At 39.8% G+C, this 20,664-nt stretch overlaps 1 protein-coding gene across 1 annotated transcript; it reads left to right on the plus strand.

The window, feature by feature from the left end:
• Window positions 1-1,240: 1,240 nt before the first annotated feature.
• Window positions 1,241-19,823, plus strand: AP1AR (adaptor related protein complex 1 associated regulatory protein). The gene is made up of 10 exons (XM_056855025.1): window positions 1,241-1,329; window positions 2,796-2,844; window positions 5,479-5,505; window positions 9,893-9,918; window positions 11,985-12,081; window positions 13,946-14,044; window positions 16,872-16,930; window positions 17,439-17,512; window positions 18,343-18,471; window positions 19,491-19,823. Exons 1-10 carry the CDS (start codon window positions 1,241-1,243, stop codon window positions 19,754-19,756), a joined length of 915 nt encoding a protein of 304 aa, XP_056711003.1. The 3' UTR covers window positions 19,757-19,823.
• Window positions 19,824-20,664: the final 841 nt, after the last annotated feature.

Consider the following 20,664-nt stretch of genomic DNA (forward strand, 5'->3'; position numbering starts at 1 on the left):
AGAATAATTAAAGCCAGCACACTTCTGTCCCTAGTGTCACATAAAGCGATACATTTATTATGCCCAAATAGTTTTTAATAATTCATACATAGTGTAAAAATATTTTAGCAATTATATTCCAAACTTTGATAGGCTATTTACAGTTTCAGTTGAGTACTAATAATCATGTGCCCAGTATATTCTTGATGAGATCAGTTATCCATAAGATGAATGACAGAAAACCAATTGAGTCTCACTGGCTTAAGTGGCATTCAGTCTCTTTAAGTTGGCAGTTCTCCGTATAAATATTTTAAAACATCTGCATTATCTAATAATGAGCTTAAAACAGTAAGCGAGTGACTTCATCTCTTTAAGTCCAAGCATTTATTTTGATCTGCCAGTATCGTGCTGTGGCAATGTACGTGAAGGGCCAGTGGCAACACCCATGAGTGGCACACACACAGCTCGTTCATCCTTGCACAAGCTGCCCAGTGACCCTTTGCCACTCTCCAACAAACTACGGCTGTTACCGCACTTGTATTCCCAGCGATGTATTAAGAGTTTGAAAATGTTATAAAAAATACTGTTCGCACTTTCTATGTATTCCCACCGATGTATTAAGAGTTTGAAAACATTATAAAAAATACTGTTCACACTTTGTTTGGCCCCTTTAGCTGTGAAGACATCTTCCAACCATTTATAAGCCGTGGTATCCAAAAAACCTTTTAAAGCGATGTTTTTTAAAACATTTTCAAACTCTTAATACATCACTGGGAGTACAAAGTGCGGTAACCCCCTACCTCTGCCTAGTCAAGGAGTGGCTGCTGCCTGCTCTCTTTCCTTTGTAGAAGTGTTCCTTCTGGGCATTGACCCTTCCTGCTACCACATTGCTAGGCTGTTCCTCATTGCTAGCCAACTATTCATTCACTTCTGAATGAGCAAGTGGCAGTGGATGAGATGCACCACCTAGAAGGAGAAGGTAGGGTAAACAGAGTTGTAGTGTGTTTACCTTTGGTGGTGCTTTCTAGAGCAGGAGATGAACAGCTTTGCAAGGGGATGTTGTAGGAAGCAAAGCACAACTCGTTCACGCTCTTTTTAGCTCTGCTAGCGCCAACAAGGCTTAAAGGAGAGCAAAAGAATTATGCTGTATCCTCCAGGTGGGAGGGAGAGTATTGAGGCACATTCAGCGCTTGGAAGGGGGGCAGTACACTTAATGGGGAGACCACTGTAGGACATCTTGCCTGAAAACCCAGAGCTGGCAATGAAGAAACAGGCCAGCAGCACGGGTGTTCTGTTAGACCAGTGCCTAGAGGCCCTGTCTGTGGTGAATGACGCTTTTAGTGAACTTCAGTTGGTGTACCTGCTGTGTCCTTTCCTTGAGGTCTGTGGTCTGACCAAAGGTAGCCATCCTTTCATCCCATTAAGTCTAGATTACTTCAATGGCAGCATCAGTGGCAAGTGTCCTCTAGCAGGGACTTCAGGTCTTCTGTGTGGATCTCACAAGAGATCTACACGTGGAAGCCTGGCATTGCTGAGACTGAAAACAACTTTATTCAGTTTATAGGCTGTGTCAGGATGTAGTGGCACCTGTAGCGCATCCTTTTAATTAATTTTAATGGCAAGGGGAGTGGAGTGGTATGGGAGAAGACATTGCCTAAAACATCCCAGACCCAAGCCATTTTTAGGTCACAACCAACATCTAGAACTTGGCTTGAAAAGGAACTGGAAACCAATTAAGCTTAAAGACAAATAGGTATTAAATAATCTCCAAACTGGCCCATTTTGTTTACACATCGGGGAACAAAATCTAAGAATATCATAAATCTGAAAACTGTAACAATATAAAATGAACTTTCAAGAAAGAACGAGTGTGGTGGGGAGAGGGATGGATGAGTGCAGCTGAATATTACGTAGCAATTGGGAAGTGAGTTAATTGATCTACCTAAAATGCTTACAGGTAGAACAAGAAAATCAGGTATTATGGTTTTCTTTACGGAGTGATATTGTTTGCTTAAAAGAATCACTGGGCCAGATTCAAGCCACTATTAGTCACATGTGCTGCTTAAGGATCTGCGTGCAAAAGCTGTTCCTTTTAACCATATTACAATCAAAACATATTTCAAGCGCTGAGATACACTCTTGTTTTTATTTTAATATTGTATCAGTTTCAGGATTGGGGCTGAGGTTACATACACTATTCTTAAATAAATCTGGCTCCTTCTTGCAAGGCAATACAATATTGTTAGGAATAAAGAGGAGACAAGGTTGCCCATTGTCTTGTAGCCTTGTGGTTCCAGTGGAGTCAGGGAAATTGGTGTGCTCTTGAACTTAGCCTTTCTGTTAATTGCAGAGCACGTTAACAGGAGGCAGAGCTAAGTGCTTCATTTGCCATACTAGAAAATTGTCTATAGACAAGAGGCTGCAAGACCGTCTTTGCCCAGCTGCAAGTTGTTGTAGGTCTTTGTAATGGGTCTCATTGACCTTATCCCTAATGCCAAGACAGTTCTACATTAATGAATCCTGATACAATCTGAGAATCATAAGATCTGATTTCATGTTACTCTGTGTTTGTATAAAACAGGGAGGGCCAACCTTCTTTTCAGTGGTTGTACTTTCAGTGATTGTATGGAAAAAAATTGTTTACGAAGTAGAGCTTGTCTGAGTGCTACAGACATTTGAAAGCTACAGTTTCCCAAATTCTTTTCCGATGTTGAAGAGGCACAGTGCACTTGTATTGAAAGGTTCTGATGAGGGAAAAATATTCCAAGAACTCTTGATTTACAGCTCTATTGGTAACAGTGTTGTCTTTTGTCTAGATCAAAGTACTTCAGGACATGTTCTACAGGAGAACATTTCACTATAGAGGTGAGTTCAAGTTTTCTGTTTCAAAATTTACGACCTCTGCTTTTTTAAAAGAAGCAGCAGCTTCTGTTCTGCTTTGTGAAGCATAATACAGAAGCAAGGGAAGTATGGTAAATGAGCTTTCTACAAATACAGTGCTACCTCTTCGCCAAGCAGGGCCCTAGAAGTTGATGTTCAAGTATGTTTGCATAGTAGAAGAGCTGTATACAAATATATCCACTATATCCACTGTATACAAATATATCCACTGTATACAAATATATCCACAAGCTCATTCACTGTAAAGTACCAAAGCATGTTTTTGTTGTTTTAACTTGGGAAAAATGGGGGAGGGGTTAATGCTGAAAATACAAACTAGTGTAGTAAGCAAACAAACATTTTATTCTGAACTTAGCAGCAATTTTCTTTCGTTGCAGTTAGTATTACGCAGAATATAGAAGTCATACTTCGGAAAAGTTCAAAATAAATATCCCCAAAACTAAGGCTGAAAACAGACCATTAGTTTTAAAGATAGTTGAATGTCCATTGAGTTGTATGCTTCCCATGATGTGGACGCATTCTTTTGTCTCAATTTGTGTGTGTTTGTTAAATGCTTCCATCGCTTCCAAATTTTCCAGTACGTTTTTTTATTTCCATTTCTAAAGATGCATTGTTTCATAAAATGAATAACAATGAATTGATGCCATTGGCAATACAATATTAGGCAAGTGGGGCCGTTTCAGATATGTATTTTTCTTCAGATGATTATTGCTAGGAATTGTGTGACAGAGTATATGCATTTTTTATTGATTTGAAAAACCTGATTGGCTGAGCAGGTCAAATAAAAATCAAAGCTAAATTCTTATTTATATGTCTCCTCTCACATGGTGGCATAGAGATTTCCATATCAGATTGGTGATTATGATAACTGGTACTGCAAGTGTTGAGGTGCAAAGTGACCTCCATGGACTAAGGTCTGTTGAAATAGATGAGCAGAGAACAACAGTCACAACATATTGTGTACTCTGGGAATGCTAAAATTATTATGTCAATAGTTTTCATTGCCTTCAGTCTTTTGCCTAAATGTAAACAATGGGTTAAATCTAGCCAGCATTTTTGTTCTACCTTCCTTATTACAGCCCCTGGTTCACATGATTTTTGTATATGCAAGACCCATGGTCCCCAGCATAGTCAGTAGCAACCCCATCCTCCCTTTTTCCTCAATGGAACCCCATGTACTTGTTAAAGTGGGCAGTATCCTACCATCCATGTGTGGAAGATGCACAAGAGTTTCTCATGTTCCTTTGCATTGCTGAGCTCTTTGCAGGATCAGTACAGAGGGATAGCTGTGAGGATAAGTGGGCTGGAGGGACCAGGGAATGAAACTGCTTCCCTCCTCTCAACAGAGTTGTGCTTGGGGAAGGAGGAACAACTTCAGCCCCTTTTCTTTCCCCACTTCACCCCCCCCCCGGGTGTTCCTTAATGTGGGTCCTGTGAGCCTGGTACTAATCATTCCAGGGATCAGAAAGAACTGCAGCAATGGAGAGGAACTCAATAGAACTACATTTTCTGTATATGCTTGTACAGGTATTATTCCAATAAAATGATTTCTATATAAAGAATTCACACAGTCAATCTCTTCCAATGTGCTTGAACCAGCCAAGATAAACAATTATACCCCCACTATCTTTTCCATGTGCACAAGGACATAGAGGGTATTCCTTCTGCTACATTTTCAAAACCAAATTAAATGAAATCATGTGATTCATCTGTTCTTCATTCACATTGCTCCACATGCACATTATTTCATTAAAAATGCTGAAATTCTGTTTGTAGGACCTCTGTTTTTTCTCATGCTTTCACATCTATTTGAGCAAAGCCAAGAAAATATTAGACATTACGTGTCTAATATTTTCTTGACTTAGCTCAAATAGATGTGAAAGCATGAGAAAAAACAGAGGTCCTACAAACAAAATTTCAGCATTTTTAATGAAATAATGTGCAAGTGGAGCAATGTGAATGAAGAACAGACAATATTGTGTGAGTGTAAAGTGCCGTCAAGTCGCAGCCGACTTATGGTGACCCCTTTTGGGGGGTTTTCATGGCAAGAGACTAACAGAGGTGGTTTGCCAGTGCCTTCCTCTGCACAGCAACCCTGGTATTCCTTGGTGGTCTCCCATCCATATACTTACCAGGGCTGACCCTGTTTAGCTTCTGAGATCTGACGAGATCAGGCTAGCCTGGGCCATCCAGGACAGACAATATTAGACATTATATATTAGTATGTTGGAGCCCCGTGGCGCAGAGTGGTAAGCTGCATTACTGTAGTCCAAGCTCTGCTCATGACCTGAGTTTGATCCCAACGGAGGTTGGTTTCAGGTAGCCGGATCAAGGTTGACTCAGTCTTCCATCCTTCCGAGGTCGGTAAAGTGAGTACCCAGCTTGCTGGGGGTAAAGGGAAGATGACTGGGGAAGGCACTGGCAAACTACCCCGTAAACAAAGTCTGCCTAGGAAACGTCGGGATGTGATATCACCCCATGAGTCAGGAATGACCCGGTGCTTGCACAGGGGATCTTTATCTTTTAAATTAGTACGTATGTGCTAGATGGCAGCCATAATTCTTTGTTTAATTGAAATCTTATTGCATCTTTTTGCAGTTTGAGAATCTAGTGGAAAGTGACGAGGTAAGTGATTTCAAATGACCAAAGGTCAATAGACAAGTACACAGATAGGATCATGAACTGACTACAGCATATATGTAACAAAATAGCAAGAAATGGAAAATGTGAAAAGCAGCTGTGTTTTATAACTTTTTTAATAATGGGAGGGAGCAGTACTTTTTTCTCACATTGCCAGCCTGTGTTTTTACAATACTTCCATAAGGCAGGATAGATGTAAGAGAGTCTACTACTTGTTGTGATTGCTATTTGCAATTCAATTCTTATCCCATTTTATATGAGAGTTGAACCATAATGTTACTTTTCTTGAAAGTAAACAATATTGTACAATGTAGCCTAGCACCATGTTTTTTTACACTACTGCTGAGCTGCATTTATGTCCTAGTAAATGGCTAACACTGCAGGTTTTTGTTGTGTCTGAGGATCAAGTACTGTAGATGTGTGATATTGACAGTCATTTGTTTAAATCTGGGTCACATGAAGTAGCAGGCACTCCAATTTTTATATTTCATTTATTCATTTAAAATATTTGTAACCCTCATAACTAAACATTCAGGTTAAATTAAACATTATTTTCAACCCATTTATAAGATTTATTTACTTATATGAAACAGTTTTGTGCCACCTTTTCACCCAGTTTAGGGTCCCAAAACAGCAAATAATCCAAAACAGTAAAACAAAATGTTAATCTTAAAAACAATTAAAAGCACTGGTTAAACAAAACACATGCACAGGATGGAGGGAATGCCAGACAAGATAGATAAGTCCTTTTTTTTAACTTTTATTTTTATATATATAGGGTACAGAAGGAAAAAGGGGAAAAAAGAAAGGATAAGGGGAATCCGTCCGCAATAAACATTAACAAAAAATACATTCTTGTCATTCTATTAAGTTTCAAGGAGATTAGAAAAATCTTAGTGAATTGAATAAACATTTACTAATTACCGTTTTTTACCTTAAACATTTATATTAATATTCAAATAAATTTAGCAATAATAAAAACTTTAATAAAATTTTGTCTCTATAAATTCGTATCAATATAACTATAAAACGGTTGCCATTTCTCATTAAATTGTTCTATTGATTCATTGGTGGTAGAGTTCATTGTGAAAGTCATTCTGGCCATATTAGCAAACTCAACTGTTGTCTTTCCATTCTCCTATATCTGGTAGAAACGTTTGCTTCCAAGTTCTTGCCAATACAATTCTTGCTGCTGTTGTGGCGTATTTAAAAATGTCTCCAAAATTTAAGGGCAAATCGGATGGCAGCATACTAAGTAAAAAATATTTTGGATCCAGCTTTAAATTAGTTTTTGTTATCTTCTGTAGTTCATGTAGGATATTCTTCCAGTATGATTGCACCTTTGGACATGTCCACCAAACATGAAAATAAAAACCATCTATCTGTCGACATTTCCAACAAGACCCCTTTTTCTCTTTCGGGTTAGCCATTTGGGAAATCATATTGGGCGTCATGTACCATCGATAAAAAGTCTTATACTAATTCTCTTTAACATCTTGACTTACGGTGTATTTTAGTTCTGAAGTGCAAAGTTTTTCCCAAATGTCCATTGGTATCATTTCTCCGAAATTTTGCATCCATTTTATCATATTCATTTTAACTTGCCCATCTTCTGTATCGTCTTTCAAAAGTAGTTTATAAATTTGTCCTAATAAATGATCATCTTTTTTGGTCACTAATGATTCAAATTCTGTCAATTCTCGAAATGAGCCAGATTTTAAACAGTCTGTTCTTAGATGAGAACGCAATTGAAGGTACGTCAACCAACTGAGTTTTTCTAACTTGTCTTCTAATGTTGGTAAACTTTTAATCTCTCCTGTTGAGTCCACCATATCACCATATCCTAATAACAAATCATTCTTCAGTTTAATGTCATCCAAATAAGCTTCAGTCGGAGACATTATTGAAGGTGGAGAGGGGCTGATTCTTTTTTTGTATTTTCTCCATACTTGAAGAATTGCTGGCTTAACATCACAGTCTTCAGAGGTTTTACTCGGGTGCAGAGGATTCCATAAAACTCTGTGAAAACCCTGTTGGAGATCTGCTCTTTCTAATTTTAGATTTCTGTTCAAGGGATGTTTAATCCATTCTGCAACCCAGGTCAGACAAGCCACATGATAATATAGTTTGAGATTTGGTAGTGCCAACCCGCCTCTCTTCTTCTCATCCTGTAACACTTTAAATCTAATTCTTGGTTTTTTGCCATTCCATACAAAACGGTTAATTTGCTTCTGCGAATTATCTAATATCTTGTCAGAAATATTAATTGGTAAAAATTGAAATAGAAAGTTTAGTCTTGGGAGAACGTTCATTTTTACAGTCGATGTTCTTCCTAGCCAGGAAATGTTCATCTTTGTCCATCGACTCAAGTCTTTTTCTATTGCTCTCCAAATTTTAAGATAATTAGTTTTAAAGAGTCTTATTTTTTGATGATATGTTAATGCCCAAGTATTTGACAGAATCTGTTATTTGACATCCTGTGAATTCTTTAATATGCACATCTTCAATTTTGGTGGTGTTGAATGGCATTATTTTTGTCTTTGTTTTGTTTAATTTATAACCAGAATATTTAGCAAATTCTGAGATGTGATGTTGTGTATAAGAAAGATTGTCCATTGGGTTTTGACAGAATAAAACGACATTGTCTGCATAGCTTCTGATTTTGTGTTCTTTATTTTTAATTTTAAGTCCCTTGATTTTGAAATCGTTCCTAATATAGTTCGCTAAGACTTCCATGGATAAGTCAAATAGAAGAGGTGACAATGGGCAACCTTGTCTGGTACCCTTTGTAATATTGAAGTCTGGCGTTAGAGAACCGTTAATTAAAAGTCTTGCTTTTTGGGCCGTGTATATTGTATTAAATATTTTAAGAAACGTATCTCCGCAGCCCATTTGCTCTAACGTCTTTGATATGAAATGCCAAGAAACATTGTCGAACGCTTTTTCTGCATCAAGAAAGATCAAAGCTGTTTTGAGGGATTTTGATTTAATATACTTGATTGCGCTAAGAACCAGTCTCACGTTGTCCTTCATTAATCTCTTGGGAATAACTCCTATTTGGTCAGGATGTACTAATTTGGTAATACATCTTTGAAGTCTCTTAGTTAATATAGAAACAAATAGTTTAAAGTCCACGTTCAACAAAGAAATTGGTCTATATGCCTGAGGGAGATGAGGATCAGTACCTTCCTTTGGGAGCAAAGAAATATGAGCCTCTTTCCAGGAATCTGGAATCTGTCCATTTTCCATTACATCATTGAACAAAGATAACAAAACAGGTGTAAGTTGCTGTTCATATAACTTATAGAATTTCGGAATTATTCCATCTGGGCCCGGCGTTTTATCAGATTTCAAACTGCGTATGACGTCTACAATTTCCTGGGTGGTTATCTTTTGATTGAGGCTTTCTTGTTCGTCTTCCGTCAATATAGAAAGTTTAGCTTGTGATAAATATGTTTGTAGTCCCAGAACTTGTAAATCGTCTTTTGCATAAAGTTGTTTATAGTAGTCAGCGAAGATTTTTTTCTATTTCTTGTTGTTTATTGTAAATTTTTCCATTGTGTTTTGCTCCTAAAATCTTCCTCTTCATTTCTTGTTGCCGAAGTTGATTAGCTAAAAAGCGTCTGGGTTTATTGGCCTTTTCAAATAATCTTTGTTTAGCATATTTAAGCTTCTGGTGAATTTCTTCGGTCTCTATTGCTTCTAAGATAGATAAGTCTTCACCTGCTGGCAGACAACAATGATAGAGGGGGACAGGTAGATCTCCCTGGGAAGAGAAATGTGTAATTTTTGTGCCACGACCAAGAAGGCCCTTTCTTACCAGCCATCTAGCCTCAAGACAGCAAGAAGGGCCCCAGAAGATGACCACAGTGTACGGGTATTTCATATGGGAGTAGGTGGTTCTTAAGGTATGTTGAGATAATCCCCTGCAATCATAGCAATAAAAGTTGAAAAGAACAAACACATCCAACAACATCCACTCAATCATCAACAGAAGGTTCTCTAAAAGAGCCACATTTTGCAAGCTTTGAGTTGTGCCACAGAGTTTTATCAGCTACTTCTGGCTGCCTCTGCATAGGATATGGGCTACCTGCCCAAAGAGGGTGCCTTCTTAGTCTGCCTTCTCAACCTTTGCTATCTGCACTCGTTGTAGATCAGTAACAGAGGCGGATCTTCCCTCCCTCATGAATTTATTGGGTTACAGGTGGTGCAACCACACTTAATCCTCTGATGGCTCTGACTGGTAGTGTTTTATTTATTTATTTTTGTTCTTAATTCACATCAGTTAGCTTTGTGATTTTGAAGATAATTTGGTAACAGAGTTGATGTTCTTACCTGGATAAAGCTTTTACTTTTCTTTATAATTAAACAGGGTGAAAGTCCAGGAAGCAGCCAAAGGTAAGAGGTGGTGCTTATAATTCATTTCCCTCTCTTGCCTTGTTCTCTTTTTCTCCTATATCATCTGCTTTGTCACACCTCATTCACCTTGTCAATTTGGTTTGTTTTTGTAAGATGTCCCGCCTGGAGAGGTGCTGCCCCAGTAGTTGCAGTAGCTGGAGGAGGGGGTGGCAGTGGGGCTTCCTCAGCCTCAGACCATTCCGAGGGGGAATCGGAACTCAATATGGTCAACACTGGCCTCTCTCTCTCCTCCCTGGCCTCAGCCGCACAGCCTCCTTTATACCCTTCCTGCCCAGCTCCACCCTTACTTCCTCCCCGTGGTCCCGCCCCCGAGCCCATATAAGGGTGAGAGAGGCTTGCGTCAGCCCCCCTCCCTCCTCCCAGTCGCGTAGGTTCCGCCTTCCCCGCCCCCACCCTGAGCGTGCTCGCCCGACTCTCAGCTGGCTGTCGGGCCTTTGAGGGAGCCGCGGGAGGTCATCACTGGTCAACCGGCCTCTTCCTGATCCGCGGTTTGCTCCCACCCTGCCAGCTGCCCGGTGCGTCGTCTTTGGGGCGACAGCCCCCTCAGTCTGGGGGGACCCTGTGGGGAAAAGGTAGGGGTTGGGGGCAGCTCCAGGCTGTTCCTGGGCGCGGCATCTGTGGCGCTCCGTCCCCCCGACCCGGCGCTCGGCGGTGGGGTTGTCATGGCGAGCGGGGAGGAGGACGGGTGGGGTGGACCTTCCTCCTGCCGGCGTTGTTCCCCCTCGCCCCCCGTGGGCTTGGAGAGTCCCGAGATGGTCCCGGGAGACCAGAGCTCGGGACAGTTTTTTTAAAAAATGTGGGTTTTGTTTTTGTCGCTAAATCCATTTAGACTTTTGGAGCAAATAAACTATTTGGATCAAATAAACTATTTGGTTATTTTGCTCTGCTGAACAAGTTATTCTTCTTTAAAATGATGTCAGTCATAGTAACATTAGTCCAATCACAATGTTCTTTCCTTTTAGAGACAGGTGAAAACAAAATATGTTTGTATGTTAATTCAAGACTACCAGCCAAGCAAGCCCCACAATGCATTGGGGGGATTGCTGGTAGGGAGAGTAAGGTGGCAAGGAAAGGTGGGTGCTGAGCACTGGCAGTGTGTGCCCTGCAATCATTGCTGTCTTCTTCCACTCCTCCTTCTCCTTGTTGCCAGGAGGGAAGTGGGGGTGCTTAGTGCTAATGATATTTGGGATGGGAGGGAGCCAGCAACCATCTTCCTATGACTGTCCTCCTCTCCTGGCAGCAGCAGGGGTTATTTCCCTGTGAGTTTCTTGCAGGTACCTGCTTGCTATTTCTTACAAAGGTACTTAAAATATACTAAGCTTTGTAGTAGATTTTTAAAAAATATCCCTACCCATATACATCTACATCCGGGGAGGGCAGCAAGAAGAGAAGAACTTATGTCAAGCGTGTTTCTTGAAATAATGGACACATTCTATTCCACATTAATCATGGAACTATTCAAAATGAGTATAAAGGTGGAATCTGAAGAATTGTGAAAGTAGTTATTTGAGCAGTGTTTTGAAATTGTCAAAGATTTCAAATGCATTTTGTTATGGGGTATCCACTGTTCAAATCAACAATTCCACCCGGTCAGTGCACTGCCTTGTGTAAGTAACTCTTTGGGTTGTGGCCTATGACTGGGTGACCCACTTACCACAAACTATTAAGCTTCCTTTTCTGTACCGAAAAATTCCAGTTAATAAACTTATTTCTTCCATTTTAGGCAAAACGTAGACATCCCACTTGAAAGCAGCTTACATGGAGCTGTTAGGGAAGAAAGGCTTGATTCAGTTTCTTCTCCCTGCCTTTCTACCCTCCAAAATAACTTATTGGATGGATAAGTTTCTGAAAGATAACCTTTCTGAAAGAGCTCCACATTAACTTCCCTGATATTGGATCACTGTGCAAGACCTGTTTGGGGATAATACATGGAAACTGGCAACAGTTCGTTGGCAGTGTTTTGGATGTTGCAAGAAGTACCAACATACACTACCCTGAGCTGGATCAGGATAACAAGCCAATTCTTTCTCTCTCTTTTTCTTTAGACCTTTAACAGAAGAAGAAATTGCTGATCTAAGAGCAAGGCATTACAATTCCATTGCTGAAAAACAAAGAACAGTGGATCATAAGCTTCAGTCAGAGGTAAGAGTAGTAACAGTTTGCACATGTGGTATTGTAATACGAATTATAGGGTTAATAATAAGCTAAAAAAGCTGAGAACTTGGTCTGGTGGGTGAAACAGGAATGTAGATAACCCTATTAAAGTTGCAGGTAGAAGGTATGATGGAAGGGGGGGGAAAGAAAGTTGTGATAAATTGAGGCAATGAGAACTGTAACTTGGAGCTCTTTCCATAGAGCTTTTTCCATACAAACAGAGAAATCCGGTGGAGAGAAAAAAGAGAGCAACAATTTGACAGTTTTTGGATGTTGTAAAAAGTGCCAACAGAACGAGTAGGTGACCTGTGCATCCTGCTGCGATACTTCCGCTATAATATCTGAAGTGGTGAAGGTTACATTTCCTCTGTGGAAAGAGGTGTGAATCAGAATCATGTTTCTACAGCTCATGTTTCTCTTTTTGAAGGAGGTGCATAAATGCTGATTCTGACATTAAAACGGAAGCATAAATAAAGGATGTGCAAGTCATGTGGTTTTTTTTTTCTAATATCCAAATCCCCTTTGTATGTAAAAGTGATTCCTTTGTTTGTTTTTTAATGAAACGTCTGTAATCCTATTTTTATGACAGGGACAGGGAAGAAAAGTGAGAAGTTTGGTTTTGAATGGTTAAGAGCCACTTCATATGTTACTGGCATGCATATATCTGTGAAGCAGTCTTTTTATTTGTCAAAGACACTGTCCTTCAGTGTTAATCCTGTGAAGATGCCTGCCACAGTTGCTGGCGAAACGTCAGGAAAGAAAATTCCAAGACCACGGTTACACAGCCCGGATAACCTACAAGAACCAGTCTTTTTATTTATTCTTTATTTCCTATATACCCCACTTTTCTGCCCAATGGGGACCTAAAGCAGCTTACATTATTCTCCTCTCCACTCACAACACTGTGAGATAGGATAGACTGAGAGTACGAAACTGGCCCAAGCAGGCTTCCATGGCAGAGTGAAGATTCGAATTTGGATCTTCCACATCCTAGTCTGGCATTAGCCATTGCACAACACTGGCTGTCATAGAATCACAGAGTTGGAAGGGATCGCCAGGGTCATCTAGTCCAACCCCCTGTACAATGCAAGAAATTTACAACTACCTTCCCCCCCACACCCCCAGTGACCCCTACTCCATGCCCAGAAGATGGCCAAGATCCCCTCCCTCTCATGATCTACCTAAGGTTATAGAATCAGCATTGCTGACAAGATGGCCATTTAGCCTCTGTCATTTCCTTTTGAATGCAGAACTATCAAATCTACCTGTTGGCAGTTACCACACGAAGTGCCAATTCTGTTAATGTTAATTCTGCTATGAGAGGATTTGCCATTTGGGGGGGGGAAACTTTTCAAACAACTCTTAGAGTCTTTTGCTTCAAATAATGTAGTGCAGTGAACTCTGAGTGACACAAATACATTCAGGAAGCGTGTAATGGGTCAAAAAGTGCTGTGTTGATAGTAAGGGAGCGTATCATGAAAATTCATTGTCAGTTTTCTCTCTAGCCTTATGTATATTAATCCTTTTCCTAGAAATGGTTGAACAAGCAGGGATTGCATCTCAAATAAAAGTATGTGTTAGAAACCATTCGGTGACCTGTAAAGTAAATGTAAAATAACCTAGAAGTAGAATTGTTCTTAGTTATTTTTTCGGTAGTATGTGTAATTCAAATGAAATTGGTATTGGAAGATAGCATGAAAGTATTTTCTTTTCTTTTTTTAAAACTAATTGGTAACTTTTGTTTTCATTTTGTTTAATTGATAACTTTTGCTTTAAATTTAGTGCCCTTCTTTTCATAGGAAAGATAGCTAGGTTCTCTTTCGTTAACCCTTATTATTTTGTTCATATACAGTTAGCCATACAAGAGGAGAAGTTAAGAATAGAAGAAGAGGCTTTATATGCTGCGCAGCGTGAAGCAGCCAGGGCAGCAAAGCAGAAAAAGCTCTTGGAGGTGAGGGGAAATTACCCCGTCTGTATATCAGTATCTGTATATCAGAGCGCCTGTTATGTATCTCGCTCTTTGTTTAAAAAAAAACCCAAACAAGTCAAACTAAAACAGGACCTCTAAGGCAAAACTTGGTTTGTAGTAGTTTGTTGCCTTGTAACCTCTGAGTGGCAGGATAGCATATGCAGGGCATCTATATACGTATTTAGAACTGTTGTTATTATAGATCAAATCAAGCCTGAACTGACCCTAGAAGCTAAAATGACTAAACTGAGGCTATTGTAGTTTGGTCACATTATGAGAAGACAAGAGTCACTGAAAAAGACAGTCATGCTAGGAAAAGTTGAAGGCAGCAGGAAAAGAGGAAGACCCAACAAGAGATGGATTGACTCAATAAAGGAAGCCACTGCCCTCAATTTGCAAGACCTGAGCAAGGCTGTCAAAGATAGGTCATTTTGGAGGACATTGATTCATAGGGTCTCCAGCTATCTAAAAACATTAATGAGGCATTAGCCATACAATAGTTTCTCTTGCAGATGACTACAGGGAGTATCAGTTATGCTGACACAGGCTTGGATCCAATGGAGCGTTTCCATCTGCAGAGTTACTTTCTGGCCACCACCACCCCTGCAGTAGCATTTTTGGCCACGGTAGAAGGCGGAGGCAAGAAAGTCTCTGTGAAGAGAATTCCTTCTGTCTTTGAAAAGTCTTTATTGGATCTAATCCATTTCAGGATGGACCAAAAATAGAGTTTGAACTTTCCTGTGACCACCCTACAGCCACTACATTCTGGGACAAAACTGTCAGTGCAAGGAGAGTACTTTGTCTGAGTATGCTGGAAAGTATAGGAAAGAACATTCTAAAATCTAGGATGTAGAGCTTGTCCTGAAATAGTAAGCATGCAGCGGAACATGCTGAGAGGAGGCGACAAAACAGCCTCCATGGGATGAAACAGGGGTAGGTCTTTTAGTGATTATTCCTGGTGATCATTTTAATTACTTCCTGTGTCTTTTAAAATAGACTTCTTCCTTATCTGCCTTGTGCTTATTTTTAGCCAGACAAATTTTCTGTCTGCCTTTAATTTTGACTTGTCACTCGCCCCTGCAGCCTTCTCTCTTCATAAGAAAGCATGCCTCAAACGTCAGAATTTCAGAGACAGTTGAAGTTTGCTCTCCTGCGTGTGTCAGAAACCAATAAATTTATGTTAAATGTAATAATAAGTGTAGTTCTTCCTTTCATCGCTTGATTTGTGGAAGGAAGTGTTTCAGTGATTCCAGGTAGCACATGAAGACTATTATGAAATTCAACACTGGACATTTTGGCCCCAGATTTCACTTATTTTGGAACAGGAGCTATAAATTCAAAGTGAATAGATTTTCAAATACATATGAAGTATCTGGAACTACTATGAAAGGAGTCTTCCCAATACATCGCATTAGATTTCTTCTCCCCCAACTTTATGGACTGAGGCCTTTAATGCAGAGCTGTTTCCCTCAGTGACCCCCGCCACCCACCCACCGAAGACTGCTTCGGCGCTTTGTTTTGATTATGCATGCATTTTCCAACCATCAGAGGTCACCTCGCTCTCCCAGCGCATTTTGCCCACATTTTCTGGATCTGTTTAGCCAGCATTCAGAAAACGCATGGAAGTGCGCGGGGAGAACGAGGTGACCTCTGATGGTCAGAAAATGCATGTATAATCAAAACCAAGCCCTGAAACAGTTGTGGGGGGGGGGAGTGACCATGAGGGAAAGAGCCATGCATAAAAGGCCTATGAAATTGAAGAGGACTTACTGCATAAAAGTAACAGTGATGTAATTTCATAAAGGACAATAGAACATTCTAAGATCAGCCTTAACAAGTCAGCCCTGTGACACAGTTGTTAAGAATATTCTTTCTGAAAATGGCTCATTGCCACATGCGAGATCATTGGATGCCAAGTGTATTCTAGACCTCGTCGAGAACTTACAGTATTGAGATCTGGGACAACTTTATCAAAAGAAGAGAAGACTTTAAGAGCCTGTGCCATCAAGTCACAGCTGACTTATGGTGACCCTGTAGGGTTTTCAAGGCAAGAGACATTAGGAGGTGGTTTGCCATCCCCTCCCTCTGCATCATGGTCCTGGTGTTCCTTGGAGGTTGTCCATACAAATACTAACCGGGGCTGACCATGCTTAGTGTCTGAGATCTGGTGAGATCAGGATAGCCTGGGGATACCCAGGGCAGGGTACATGACATATTACATATGTAAAAACCAAAGATTCCAGCTTAGTAAACTGCTACTAAGCATTGCCCAAGAGAAAACAGAAAAGAATATATGAATATATGATGCCATTTTTACATTAGCAAAAAAGCTCTCTCTTTTTCTTGCCCATTTTTATTCTAGTGGTATTTTTTTTTAACATTCCTTACAATGATATAGTTGTCCTTCTGGGATGAGGAGAAATGTTCTGCAGTAAGCAAGTTCTTCACCTGCTCTTTGCTCTTAAGCTTTCTGAACATGTAAGAACTGCTGTAAAAAAAATCAGATATCACTAAGAGCAGAAGCAGACCACAAAGTAGGATAGAATTTGTTTCTGTATTTGAAACTGGGAACTTGAAACTGGGAAGAAAAGTCAGGTTAGGGGCCTATGATCTTTAACTGCACATAAAGATTGTGGGCTTCAGTCTTGACACCCTTCAGCTCCTCAAATACATGATACTGAGTAGAGCATTACCTTCGTGATCACTTGCTATAGAAACTGATGTGTTGCTACTATTCCTGTGAACTTGTGGCATGGATGCTAAACTGATACTTGTTCAGATATTTCTTTAAACGCTTGTTCTTTGTTAGCAACAAAGGCAGAGGATAACACAGAGAGCACAATTGGCAAACAGTGGAGACCATCAAAGGTAAGATGTACAGCCAAAACTTTTAGTTTTGCAAAGAACTCAAAATACCTGTATTTCCTTTAATGCTGAAGTGCCTTGAATTTGCAATAACTTTAAAGAGCTAAAGAATGTGCCGTCATACCCATTCTCATCCACATTTGTTCAATGATAACAGTGCATGGTCTAAAGAAAATGGGAGCCAAGCAGTATTAGCTACATTGAGCTAAGAGCACCAGGCTTATAAAATTCACATTAAATTTTCGTATTATGAAAATATTTGTCCCCAGTTTTACGTATCTAGTAGTGAATTTCTTGTAGTCCTGTTGAATAGTTCTAAAAAAAACCTAAAAGAAATTACAGAAAATGCTGTAACTGCCTGACTAAACTTAACTTAGATTGATCTCAGGCAACTCTTCCGAATTTAATACTCCTTGGTGTAATTTTTCTCTGCCTGACTAAACTTAACTTAGATTGATCTCAGGCAACTCTTCCGAATTTAATACTCCTTGGTGTAATTTTTCTCTTACAGCTCCATGACAGAAGAGGACTTTGATGCTTACCTGAGAAACGTCAAACTACAATACGAAGCTTTTCGGAGTACCAGTAAGTATTTTATGAAATGTCCCTCCCTTAAACAGCGACTTCTGCATTTTTTATTTACCTACCAGGCAAACTGTGGAATAAAGACATGTTTGAAAGATTAGCAGTATTATTTTGTGGAAACAAAACAAACAAAAACAGAATGGCTACAATGCAGCATAGCATCTGGCGCCTTTAAGCCTGCTGCCTTCAGTGGGTTCAGGTGTACCTATATCTGTATTAGATTGTAGCTAAGAACTCCTATTCCTCAATTTTTTAAAAAATCACAGCCTAATCAGAAATGCTAATTTTAGCAATATCCCATGATTGGGATATATGTGTTTCTGTTCTACCTACACAGGTCCTTGTGCATCAGTGCCAAAGTTATTTGCTGTGTTGGTGCATCTTGACACTTTTGCCATGAATAAAAGTGGTTATGTACAGGTTCAGTATTCCTTATATGGACTGCTTGGGACCAGAAGTGGTCTGTATTTCGGATCTTTCCGTATTTTGGAATATTTGCATATATATATAAAGAGATACCTTGGGGATGGGACCCAAGCCTAAACACAACATTCATTTTGAGTACATTGAACCATCAGAAAGAAAATTGGCGTGCAGCTGAGAGCCTGAGAGTAATTCCTGAATACCAGCTCAAAAAGTCTGGTTTTCAGGTCAGTCTGGATATCAGATGTCTGGATAAGGGATACTCAACCTGTATTCAAAAAAGTAAAATAGACAATAGGCGTAAATGGGTTTGTTGGTGTGACTAAAGCATAAATGGAAAGGTGTTATTGGGCTGGTGTTTAATAGGGATGGAATAGCTGAAGGAGAAAAATGTCTTTTCGTCACAGGGCTCTCATCTGATGCTACTGTTCTGACACCAAATACAGAGAGCAGTTGTGACTTAATGACCAAAACCAAATCAACCAGTGGAAATGATGACAGTAACTCTTTAGATTTGGAGTGGGAAGATGAAGAAGGTATGTGTTCTGAGTTTCTTTGCAGCAGTGTATGCAAAAAACAAAGGTCGAATGAAAACATGGAATGAAGGTTCACAATAATCCCTCCTCTTGTCTAAATGTATTTATAAGGCTTTCAGAACCCCAAGTACTGTTAGTGGAATTATGATATATGACATTTCACTTAATGTGATTCCCACACTTCAAAACAAATCAAATGGTACCATTATGTAGAATCATAGAATAATGAAGTTGGAAGGGTCCATACAGGCCATCAAGTCCAACCCCCTGCTCAATGCAGGATCAGCCTAGACCATCCCTGACTAGTGTTTGTACAGCCACTGCTTAAAGACTGATAGTGAGGGGGAGCTCACCACCTCCTTAGGTAGACGATTCCACTGTTGGAACAACTCTTACTGAAAATTTGTTTTCCTAATATCCAGCCGGTACCTTTCAACCTGTAATTTCAACCCATTATTGCAGGTCCTATGCTGCCAACAGGAACAGCTCCCTGCCCTTCAAATACTTAAGGAGAGCAGTCATGTCCCCCCTTAACCTCCTTTTCTCCAGACTAAACATTCCCAACTCCCTCAGCCTTTCCTCATAGGGCTTGGTCTCCAAGCCCCTGATCATCCTCATCCCTTTCCTCTGCACCTGCTCCATTCTGTCCACATCCTTTTTAAGTGAGGCCTCTAGAACTGCACACAATACTCTAGGTGCGGCCTGACCAATGCAGTGTACAGCGGGACTATGACATCTTGTGATTTGGATGTTATGCCTCTGTTGCTACAACCCAAGATTGCATTAGCGTTTTTTGTCGCTGCATCACACTTGGCTGCCCACGTTTAACTTACAGTCCACCTGTACCACAAGATCTTGTTCACAAGCATGCTACCCAGAAGTGAATCCCCCATTCAGTATGTGTGTTTTTCATTTTTGTTAGCCAGATGTAGAACTTTGCACTTACCTTTGTTGAATTACATCTTGTTCACATCCACCCACTTTTCCTGTGTGTTCAGATCCAGTGTGTTCCATTACAGGTATCAACAGAATGATTCCATTGCGGGAGCGTTCAAAAACAGAAGAGGATATACTCCGGGCAGCACTAAAATTTAGTGGCAAGAAAACTGGAAGTAACCCAACTTCTGCCTCTGATGACTCTAATGGTTTGGAATGGGAGAATGACTTTGTTAGTGCTGAAATGGATGATAATGGCAACTCTGAGTATGCTGGATTTGTAAACCCTGTCTTAGAACTGTCTGCATCTGACAAAAAGACATCTGATGCTGATCAGCAAGACAGATAATGAAATCACCTGGTTGAAGTCGGACAAAAATTTCCAATTCTGTATTGTGTGCAAGTCATTGCTGCTGCACAACCTCCTTTAAAATAAGGAGATTCCACATTGACAGTACTTGAATTAAAACCCAGATTTCTTTAGAAAGTGAAGGAAACCATGTGACAATGTCCGTCAGTTACAAAATAGGAGTATGATTTGCCATCTGAATTCAGAATTTTAAGTGCAATTTTATCGTCGACCTTTGAAACTTACACGAAAAGTCTGCCGTGATTCTGTTGTGTCTGTCCTTGGATTTTAGTATACAACTCTCTGCACTAATTGGAGCATCACAGCTGGATACTTTTTAGGGCTGCATTTCTGATTTGTTTCACTATTAACATTGGAGTAATAACTTCATTTTAATAATACTTGAACGTTGAAACTAGGGAGCAACTTTATAACTTCATTTTCTTCTGTTGTGAAAATCAGTATTGAAACTATACATGTAAAACTGATGTACCCTCTCTGTTTATTTCTTCAACATAAAGTCAGATCTCCAGCACAATGCATCTCACATTTAAGGGTATTAAAAGCATAATAAAAGGCCAGATTTTAACTTGTACAAACTGTTAAAACGTTTTGAACGCTTATTTAAATAACTGGAAACGACAGTATAAGTTTTTGAAGATAAAACATTAGCGAACCAAAGGTTCCATTTCCCCCAACTATGAAATGCCAAATGCTGCTAGTACAAAGATTTTAGTTGCATATGTGTTTAAAAGATAACAAAGTTAATTTTGTTCCACACTAGTTTTATTGAGCTGATATTAATTGCTAAAACGCAGATCATCTAGTGATTTTTTTTACGTGGAAGGCTTATAATTCAAAGTGATATTCCAGTCCAAAGGTTTGTTTTCTGGATGTGTGAAAGGATC

The sequence above is a fragment of the Euleptes europaea genome, chromosome 9, assembly GCF_029931775.1.
Source record: "Euleptes europaea isolate rEulEur1 chromosome 9, rEulEur1.hap1, whole genome shotgun sequence".
Classification (NCBI taxonomy): Eukaryota; Metazoa; Chordata; class Lepidosauria; order Squamata; family Sphaerodactylidae; genus Euleptes; species Euleptes europaea.